We start from the raw sequence: 11,384 nt of genomic DNA, 5'->3' as shown, positions 1-11,384 counted from the left end.
TAGCTTTACACACTGTATATTTTCTTAAAAATTGTAACTTTAACAAATTATACGATCCAGAGACTGCGACCCAAAGTTCACTTTGCATAAAAGCTTACAATCGTAAGTGAATTACGATTAAAACGTTATTAAGGCCCACTGGCAACAACCACATAACTCAGGGTTGCTGCAGCGTTGCAGGGGGCTGTCAACTGTCAATTTCCATATAAAATGGTTGTTCATCTTCGTTGGTGCAAGTGACCCTAATCAGGGGCGGCTCACTCCGCGATTCTATGGTCGCGCTACAAGTACTATCAGCTGCAAAAGTGCATGGAGAAATGATGAATGAATTCATATTTAAAAATATTTTAAGCGGGTTACTCACGTATTAAGTCGATATAGCGTTCGAAACATGTCGAACGCTATATCGACTTAATACGTGAGTAACCCGCTTAAAATATTTTTAAATATGTATGAGTCTCACGGGAGTTTTATAGTATGAATGAATTCATTGATAAATTCGCCATCCACTTTTGCAGCTGATAGTACATGTCAGCGGCCGCGAGTACGCGGCCCATTCATTGGTGACGACCTTCGCGAGGAGCAATAAAATTCAATGTCGGCTGCTCGCGTGCGGTCCGTTTGTTAATAACGTAGTAGTCCGTTTGTAGGTAAGAATTTAGAATGGCGGTATTTTGTGAACATCAAAGGAGTGAGCCTTCTGTACTCTTACTATTATATATTCTGTGCCGTAATACAATCAATGAATCACTACATGATATGCTATACTTGTATATTACAGATTTATTATTTACATGGTGCTAATCGGCTTTATAGTCAAGTAAATTGAACAAGGGGCACATACGTTTTTTTTTATCTTAAGTCAGCCAAATAATTAACTACAAAGGACGCCAGGGACATAATCATCCTTTGGTAGTTTTCATTAAATGGTTATCAAAACCGCCAAGCACGTTACTCAGTATAGGATTTTAACGTTTGGCATGGCATTGTACCTAAATGGAACAGCGACATTCCCATCTGGATGAGCAAAGCGTTTACCTTATTCATTTTAGCTATAGAAGAGTTGTTGATTAGTTAGAGCTGTAACATCTGAGAAAGTTACGTATTAGAAGTACACAGCCGACATTATGTACTTATAACTCTTAAGGGTGCCTATCCACAAGAGGTGTGCTATGCTACGTTGCTAGGGATGCGTCTGATATCCACCAATCAGCTTAGTCGAACCCGATCCCACTACCGCTATGCTTTGTGGAACATGATTGGTGGATATCAATCACATCCACGTAGCGCATCTCAGGAGAAAAGGCACGCTAATTGTAAATAGCTGACATTCGACAATCAAATAACTCTGTAATGTCACTGCATTCAGGCACTGCACTCAGGGCCTAATATTTCTTTTGACTTTACAAACCTTAACAGTCAATAACTCTTTGGTTATTTTGAGCAATGGCACTGATTAAATATGATCTCAGAATGTGAATGATATATTACATAACATTGAAGAACACAACACTGAACAATGAGTATACAGTCAATTGTAACTTCAAACATTTACCAATTATTACGATAATAGCTGTCAATATTATTACTTATTTTCATGTAAACACACGAAGTTTTAACGGCAAATCATGTTATACTTTAACAACGACATTACATAAATGCTGTTAGCTACAGGGGGCCAATTTGAACTGGCGGATAATGTCAACTAATCAATTTATATAGGGTGCACATGCACACACATGGCGCGCTTGTTCAGTGAAGATACATGGAACCTAAGTAGTAAAAGTGTGGAAAATATTTCTATTAATTAAAAATTTCCGCCAGTTGAAATTGCCCCCTTGTACCTTATTGCACATGAAACGTGTGATAGTAGCTGCGCTTACTAAATATTTACAGAAAAGTCTTAAACGTAAATTCCAATCTGATATTTGATCTATACAATGCTATGGACATAATAATCATTCGTCAGATGTTATTCGTAACTACATTGTATATAATTATGTAGGAACGCATGATGTTACGCAGTGGCCTTTATTTTAGTTGGTCGAAATTATTAATGAACGCAGAGCCCTCGTGTGTAGTTGTCCGCAATGAAGTCCGAATTAGCACGTACAAGTGGCTCGCGACCGGCCCGGCCCGCGTCGGTGTCACACTACTCATTATGCTGAAGCGACTCTGGAGCCGCGGAACGTTATTCACAATTTCCGAGAGCTACGCGATTGTCCGAGCCCATAGTGTCTTTTCACGTTTCGCACTATAGCAAAATTGATTTAGTAGCCACAAGCTGGGCACCAACGATCGTCAATCAGTAATAAATGTGTTATACAATGGGTGTGTATTCTGAGATTGGTTGTATAGAAACATAATAGCGCGGCGACACCGCACTCGAGCAATAATGCATCAACCGGTAACTAATAAGTGAGCCGCTCAGTGTTGCCGGCGCCGGCTCAGTGGTCGAACTTGAGGATGGCGTCGATAGAGAAGTCGGCCCGGCGCCGCTGCTCGAGCATGATGTAGGTCTGCACGGTGCGCAGCGCGTCGGGCTCGCGCGCCGCGCCGCTGCCGCCCGCGCCGTCGCCGCCGCCGCCACCACCCCCGCCGCCACCGCCCCCAGGCTGCTTTCAGCTAGGCTTCTGCTGCACTTCACGCATCATAAGCTGAAACAATACATCATTCTTTGACTATGACTCAGATAAGCGTCAGCGAAAATGAAATACTGAAATGTTCATGTTTCCACAGACCACCTCATTTATTTACTAGACGGAGATTGAGTCAACTCAACGTTACAGCGAGTTTGTCGGTGGTGTACCTGGTGGCCGCGGTCGGAGGTGATGGTCTCGGCGGGCCGCACGGGCGCGGGCGGCGCGCGCGCGCCTCCGTTCTCGCGGGCGCACCCGCGGGGCTCCGGCGGCCCAGTAGGCACTGCGAAAAACAAATTTCATCATTATCATCATTACAAAGTATTTGCAAATCTAAGACATGAAGTCTTAACGTTTAACAAATATGGCTAAGAACATTCCCGACTAATTCAGCTTCTAAACAAAAAACGAAATCTAAATTTTTGTTTGAAAATCTAACGAAACAAAACATAAGCATATTTATTTATGATTCAAAGTTCATTAGAGATAATTTGTACAAATATTAGAACATTGGGCCTCTTGGGGAGGAGGTTATCAATAAAGATATCTTAAGATGAAAGGGTTGTGAGACGGAGCTGCACTGACCGGCGGTGAGCGGGATGGCGAGGCGCGCGTTGACGGCCAGTAGGTGGTCGCGGCGCTGCAGCAGGCTGCCCACGTGCTCCTCCAGCCGCACGTTCTCCGTGCGCAGCTGGTGCAGGCACGACAGCAGCGACGCGACTACACAACCACCCACACAGGTTAGCTTACAAATATCACAGCAGAAATACCCCTACTGCTGCTGGAAACAGTGCTCGACAGATGGTCAGCGCATATCATACCCGCCGATCGAACTAGCTGATCGTCACTCGTGTTCAAGCGTTCAGTGTGCGACGCAGTAAATCAGCGCTGCACTGTATTTCGTCATACATTTTCATTGATGACTATGCGCCTGTTTCAATTCGATTACGCTGACCGTCGGTCGGAACCAATTTCCCAGCCTAAATTGTAAATTAACTTCTTGAACGTCAGAACTTATTACAGTACCTACAGACGTATTGTACAATAGTTTTCCATCGCATTTTCGCGGAAACGTTCGCCTTTTGTCGTGTTAATTCAGTCAACGTTAAACTGAAATACTGACTGTGTGACACAGTATGGCATGTTTACCGTGAAAACACAAAGCACAAGCGGAATAGTTAACTAACTAGTTATCGCGTATCGATGATCTCCAATCTCGTGGATAGTCATCGGAGTTGTTTGATTTTGTATTTCTATTATCCTTTTCGATAAATATAAAATATACACGACCCCGCGGGGTAGTGTGAAATCAAGTGCATGATCTTTCTATGAGGATGCAGTTTGCAGAAAAAAACCAACAAAATGAAGACAGCAGCAGTCGTGCACTTAGAAAATACAGGAATAGAATAAGAATAGTTTATGAAGCAAGAAACCTTGTTAACACAGTTTCAATATCCGGCTAGACAAAAATCGGTCAGTTACTACTTACTGTCGAAGTGTTGCGCCTGCTCCATGAGGAACTGCGAGCCCTGCTCCCACTGGCGCTCCAGAAGCTGGTCAAGGCTCTGCGCGCCCGAGCCGCTGCGCGAGCTGGCGCCCTGGAACAACAACTGCTCTCCTTACCTACTGCCTACTACACTAGCCGACAGAAGCTCCCGCGACTACTATAAATAACTATTTGTCAGCAGATAGTATAGATTGATTCACGAAAGCTGCCACGAACGGAATGAAACTTTTATTGTGTGAGTGACACCTGCATCGGTATACATACAGTCGTAACTGCCAATATACACTATTTTATTGGTTAAACTGTCACACACATACATAGATATTTTCATCCACTTATTCGTTCCAATCGTGCCAGCTCTTGTAAATGTGAATTGAAGTGGTTATTTTCTATCATAATTCAGAGACACATTTGCATACATATATAATTAATTTCTAACTTCTCAGGCCTTACGGCTCAGCCACGACATTGGTCTAAGCGCGACAGCGGTGAGCGGCGGCCATACATTAGAGTGAGACACAGCGATGGGACTTTTCATTCGCACGTATGGCTGCCGCTCACCGCTGCCGCGCTTAGACCAATGTCGTGGCTGGGCCGTTAGGCTTATCGAGCCGATAAAAATCATTTGTCCCTTTTCGATGTATTGGTATGATAGAAAGAGACAAACGATTTTTATAACTCGATAACTTTGGTGGACGTTTATGAATAAGGGGGTAGCACTCTGCCCGCACATGCTGTCAAGGAGCTGTTATATGCGCTTTTTAACTTTAGTGAAGGTTTATGAATAAGGGGGTTAGTGCTAGTGTATGTGCAGTGGAGTATATTACCGGCGCCGCCTTGTTGATGAGCGGCGGCGGCACGAGCGGGTCGAGGCCGGCGCCGCCCGCCGCGTGCGCCGCCAGCTCGGCGCTCAGCTGCTCCTGCAGGCGCGCCGCCGCGCCGCTCTCGGGGTTCAGCTCGTTGCCGAGCATGTGCGGCGCAGAATACCCGCCGCCCATCCTGGAGGAATACACATCTATGTAACTTAGGTGGACTTCCGACCAAAGCGGCTCTATCGCAATGGCCGCAGCGTCAGAGTCGCTGCTTCAGTGTCGCAGCGGTAACAGACGCAGATTCGCTTCCGAGCTGCGCGACTCTGGCGACAGTCGCCATTGTTTTTCCATAGAATTCAGGTCCAGGCGTATAGACACGAAGCAATCTAGGATGATGAACTTTTGCTCCTTTACTAAGGATCATTACAGTATTTACGGATATAATATTTAGACTCTTAACAATAATTAAAACCTTTATCAATTTTAAAGAGGTTTTTAGAGGTTTGTGCTCTGTACGGAATTTAAATAATCTGGATTCAAAACAGTCCGTAATAATCTATTCTAAGAGCATTATTTCAATGACTTAAGAACAACAGACTTGGCAAATTAACTAACTCAGTACGGATGGTTCGTAATATTAGAAAAATAAGGAACTTCTACTTACTTTGATTCCAACTTCGGTTTCAGCGGCCTTTCAGAACCTTAAACAAAATAAATTATGTTATAGAACTGATAGTAGACAGACTGAATAGGAGCATTTCTCAATAAAGCTATGAAGTAAATTTAAAAGTTGTACAGCTAAAGAACTTACTGGGAGAACTAGGCGGAGAATCCTTTATGGTCTCCTGGTAAATAGGCGGCGGCGTGGGTTGCGGCTGGCGGCGGATGCTAGCCAGGCTTTGCGCTGCAGATTCTGTGGAAAGTACAAACCGTTACGGTTGTGATATAAAAATACGGTAAAAACATACCACTCATTTAGATGAACTGCGACCACCGCGTATGGTCTCACCGGAAGACCAGCGCTGGAAGTCGCCAGCAATATGCTGAGGTGAGGCCATTACGTGGCTCTTCATATTCTATCTGTATGTCTCGAAAATTGTTTATTGAATACGAATGAATACTACGAATAAAGCATTATTCTATTCTATTCTACCAGAAAGCATTTGAAGAAATAGCCTACTTTATACAGTATTTGTAAATAACGTCAATACTTTAATGTTACTGACTAGTAATGTTACGAATCATTTCCATGTTTGTGTATCTGCGGACGACCAGCGTGTCTACGACAAATGTATTCTCAACGAGCTAACAACAGGCCGCCGTCCTTGCTGGAGCCGCGCCGGCAGCTCCCGCCGGACGTGCGCAGTACTCACGTATGGTGGACGTGGTGGGGTTGCTGGCCATGGTGACGACGGACGAGGTCATGGCGGCGCGCTTCTTGTTGCGCACCGTGACGGGCGGCATGGCGCCCAGCCCCGCCGCCAGCCCGCCGTCCTTGCTGGAGCCGGGCAGGCAGCTCACGCTGGACGAGCACAATTCTCGTTATAAGTACATCCATGTTGAAACGTAGCCAAGTGCCATTGACAGCACTATTTCAAGTGTCCGTCACTCTTATATTTTAAAAAATAGAGTCAGTCTAAGTTAATTTAGCATAGACGAAAATATAACCAAGTGTGGGGTATGATATTTTTCGGAGATATTTGACAACAGTAATAACATTGTGTGCCATGTAATGTAGATGGCAGAGCGGGAGCGGGAAGAAATGGAAGTATACCACTAAGCGTTTAGTATGACGATTATTGCAAAAAGTCAAGACTACTATTTTACCATATAATGGATGCAACGGTATGCCGTTACAGGAGCCGGCATCCATTACATGGTAAAATAGTACGTATGTAGTTATTGAAAATGAAACAAAAACGACGGCATAACTAACTTCATGGTTAAGAGTCCTCAATAGGCTAGTTTCCTACTCTAGTCAAATCAGCTTCTTTTATGAACTGTCAAAACGATTTGTTAATATGGAATTACTATGAAATACTGAGGAGTGACGTCACGGTCAATTCATTTACTTTATATATTTCTCTTTGGCTTATTAAATAGAAATTATGTTTAAAAATAACTACTGTCCATATTTTTCTTCTAATTATTTGGTGCTCTATTTCGTACACTGGATAAAATATTTTATTTTAAGTATAGGAAACTAGCCAATTAGGCGTAAAGACGATCTGAAAAGCACTCTGAATTGTAAGCCCGCCCATTCGCCGACACGTCTTAAACCAACATTTTAACTAAGTTGTATATTTTGTGAAGTAAGGAATAGTAATGTATAGTTAAAAGTATGGCGCTATAATGATAACATCCGATAAATTATTGAGAGTACTATCCAACATTTTACATAAAAATGGTTATTTTTTGGTGGGATAATCTTAAGCTCGCTTCTCAGTCAGCAGCTCGCTAATGCTCATAAGACTATTAACACTAGCAGTTCATGCGTGTTAAATGTGTGAAACTACAAAACAATTATAAATACTTAAAAATAGCATTGCGCAGTCAATTAAATAGTAGGTTCCAAATGTAATCTTATGAACACTATTCATTTGTAGTAAAATACATCGCAACGAGCACATAAACATGGGCGTTGGATCAAAAGGAAGGTACCAGTAGAGAAATAGCAACCTGGATTTAGTGGGGTCCTGTTGCATCTCGTAGGCGACGTTGAGACCGCCCCAGCTGCCGCGCGCCGGGACTCCGTGCGGCGAGTGGCTCATCCCCGGCTCCATCGCGGCCTGACCACACAATTACTTTAACGATTTTCCCACATAAACATTCACAACTATCACACATCTTAACAATTCAATAACGTACAGCGTAAACCTTTTAAGTTTGTGTGGCAGAATGCAATAAATACCATGTCATCCTGCGAATCCTGTCTAAATTTTTTTGATGGTTGAACATACTTTTGGTGATAATTTCGTTATTATTATAAAATTGTTCCTTGACTGTAAGTAAAATTCTCCATTGGGTTTAATTAATTGAAGCACGACATTGACTGTTCACCGAGCTCATATTGCTCCAATCCAATTTATTGAATTATGTGAATTATTATCTGTCGGTTTGAAACTTTAAACGCTTACCATTATTAATTTTCAGTATAATACTATGCCGCATTGGACATGGTGGGTTTTGTATTCGGGAAGCACGTACACAAAATTAGTGATAACAAACAAGGTTAGAGCGGCTATATGTCACAGTGAACGCGCGCGTGTGATATCCCACCGCGACGGGAACGATAGCAGATGTGGGCCGGCATCGGTAGCGGCATCACCGCACGACACGACTGAATGGCGCGCCTGGCGATCACATGGCGGGGCGGCGCGCGGCGTGCGCGCAGCGACCAACCCGCGCAGGTAGCCGAGGGGTTGGGGGAGCAGGTACCAAATGCCGATTATAAAATGTACATTTCAAGAAACATCTATTCTGCAAAACATTTACTTTGCGTGATGTTTTACAAAATAACACGTTTAAGAAAAATACCACGACGAACTGTTCGCTACACTAACTACTGTGTTATAAGTATAATAAGTATGTATTATGTACTAGAATTTGTATAATTAATAAAAAAGCAAAGAACTGGCACTTTAAGGAAAAATAGTTATTGTAATGTGTGTCAATATTTAATAAACTACAGAACCACTTAACAGAATTGTCCTACAATAAATTAAAATGAGCGCTTCTTTCTCAATGGCTGCTGTCATCCACATTTTATTTTACTGATCTCTAATCATGTTAATCGAATTTATATTGTCTCAGATTACTTTTTTATGCTGCACTGCATAGTCAGTTAAGATGGGTCCAAAATGTATATTCTACGAAAACACCTTATATGTATATACATATTACCTTTTTTTAACGCAAATAAATGATTATAATTATACGTTTTAACGTACATGTCAACGAAGTATTTAACGACAGTTGACTTATATTGCTTATAAATATACTTACACGATTTTCACGGATACCTACTGATATTATAAAAACGTATGCCTTATGCGATTAAGTCCAGTTTCAATGTAATAATATGATATTTATTCATTTTATGCTTAGTTCATTTATTTAAGACTGCGAATCGATCAATTAAATTTTCCTTAGAATTATAACTAAACAAGATACTTATAGTATCCCAGCACTATGTTTCATCATACAGTAGGTAATTATTTCAAAATTATAAATTAAGCCATGATATTTATTATATTATGGTATTCTTATATTAATTACTACTTGCCTGTTTTTGAGGTTGATGGAATATATGAGGCGAAGGTGCCGACATCTCTGGTGGTGCAGAAACCTTTATAGAATATAAGTTGAAAAAGTTTAATGCAAGTCAGTGCAATAAGTTCTTCGGCAGCATAAAATATAACAATAAACTTATAGATAGAGTAATATACTTAGAACAGTAAATAATCGACTTTTAACGATGATACCTTTACTTATTCGGATTCAGGTACAATTTAGATTTAATTCTGTTTTGGATTTGTATGACAGTACTACCGATTTTTGGTTTTATTAAGCATTAACAAGTTATTATAATATATTATGTAAGATATAACAAATCGCCAGTTGAGAACCAATTACTACAACAAGTACGAAAACTAAATGATTTTTGTTACCTCTTTCTTACAATTAGCTTTGACTTTCACCTGACGATATGCCTCATAAGTTAATCTAATAATATGTTTGGAATTTGTTAAGTAAGGACTTCTGTCTATTTTTAGCTGTAGCGAAATGTGATAAGAAAACATATCTCCTTTTCAACATCTTAAGTATTATTGTATTCTTCGATTTTGTTGGAAAAGGTGTAAGCTGTTCGTTACACCTGTTATTTGTCAACGCAAGCAAATAATAGCTAAATTGGTTTGAGACACGTTGAATACTGTACAATAATACGTGAACTGTTAGTTAATAAACAGCGTCGGTATTATATTGTTAATGTATCTATACATGAGTCGCGCAAGCTAGGCATCTTCAGAAATCCTCTCGATGCATAGAGCATGCATAAACAATGCTTTAGTTACGCAACATGAATGCAAGGCGGTTAGTGTTCCTAGATACCTACAGCTAAATAAAGTTAAGCAGTCAACAGATCTCTTATAACAGGCGCGATGCCAGAATCCGGCTACTTCACATGCAACAAGTAATTAACATTACAATCAAACTAATAAAAGATCTGTTAACTCGGGACCACACAGCCGTTATTTAATATGAAACGAAGCACTAAAACATAAATTGACCCCTTGTGAACGTTAGCCACAGTCGTTATTACCATGTGATTGAACAGGGGAGGCGAACGATTGCACACGTGAATCAGTTGTGTTACCACACAAACCATAGTAAACTAGATTTACAGGTTAGTGCCTATAGAAAGCGCTACCCTATTGATTGAGATGCGTTTGTTAATCCTACTTACATTAAATCCTTGTTCGACATGGGCCTATTAGTTGATCGCTACATACACTAATATTTATTTTTCTACTGGGTTAAAATGAGGCGAAATCAAATATTGGTTTTACTGCGATATATGTATATTAGAAGATTTAGAAGCTTAATAGATGTTTTAATGTCATAACATAAAAATAAATTGGTTTTAGGTAAAGAATTGTATGTACAGTGCTGGACAAAATGCATCATACACCGATATATAAAATAAAATTTCTATTATAATTTCTTTACCCTTAAACTTAATATCACAGTTGTATTGGAAAACTTTTAGCTAATTTCATAATATGCTGTGGAACATGGTTTAAAGTACAATGAGAAGAAAAGTGAATTTATGGTAAAGGTAAAAATAAGGGTCTTTCCTATAATCTTAAATGGAACTGCTTTGAACCGTTTACAATTTCAGATATTTAGGTCACATAGTGACTGAGGATTTAAAAGATGATATTATTGTAGTGCCTCTGGCATGTTCGCGAATGCGCATGTAGACGACTTTTATGCCATTATGCGAAAGTCTAATGCTTCAGTGGTGCACCGTATGCGGGGGAGCGGCAATGGGATCCTGAAGATGATAGCAGAGCGTTTCGACTCTGACATTTTGGGGCGATATATCGAATTACATGTGTACAAGCATGTGATTCGGTAAATCACTCAATTCACTTTGTAGTCATTAAAATATGTAAGTAGATTATAAGAACGTAACATAGCATGTAAGTGTACACTAACAACTATGGACTGTAATTGTCTGAAAATAAACAATTTTTATTTTTATTATTTATTTATAATATACAGATAATAACATATCAATGATCGTACAATTATTTTTTTACATGAGTATAAATATAAATATCAGAACTTTAGGCTCTGGACAAATTTGATCATACAGTAATTAAAATACGAATGAAATGCAATGTAGTAGTGTGTATGGCT

The 11,384-nt window shown here is 40.4% G+C and overlaps 1 protein-coding gene across 1 annotated transcript in view; it reads right to left on the bottom strand.

Moving 5' to 3' along the window:
* Positions 1-651: 651 nt before the first annotated feature.
* Positions 652-11,384, bottom strand: part of LOC125240461 (protein AF-10) — a 30,805-nt gene continuing 20,072 nt past the window's right edge. Inside the window, exons 15-24 of the mRNA XM_048148354.1 lie at positions 9,244-9,306; positions 7,638-7,747; positions 6,332-6,480; positions 5,770-5,871; positions 5,623-5,659; positions 4,974-5,145; positions 4,129-4,237; positions 3,225-3,359; positions 2,810-2,922; positions 652-2,657 (exon numbers count right to left, since the gene is read on the bottom strand). Coding sequence (XP_048004311.1) covers positions 2,622-2,657; positions 2,810-2,922; positions 3,225-3,359; positions 4,129-4,237; positions 4,974-5,145; positions 5,623-5,659; positions 5,770-5,871; positions 6,332-6,480; positions 7,638-7,747; positions 9,244-9,306 — 1,026 coding nt within the window. The 3' untranslated portion in view covers positions 652-2,621. The remainder of the gene's footprint in view (positions 2,658-2,809; positions 2,923-3,224; positions 3,360-4,128; positions 4,238-4,973; positions 5,146-5,622; positions 5,660-5,769; positions 5,872-6,331; positions 6,481-7,637; positions 7,748-9,243; positions 9,307-11,384) is intronic.

This window comes from Leguminivora glycinivorella, chromosome Z (genome assembly GCF_023078275.1).
Source record: "Leguminivora glycinivorella isolate SPB_JAAS2020 chromosome Z, LegGlyc_1.1, whole genome shotgun sequence".
Classification (NCBI taxonomy): domain Eukaryota; kingdom Metazoa; phylum Arthropoda; class Insecta; order Lepidoptera; family Tortricidae; genus Leguminivora; species Leguminivora glycinivorella.
The sequence above is the reverse complement of the archived record's forward strand: the minus strand, read 5'-3'. Positions and strand labels throughout refer to the sequence as shown.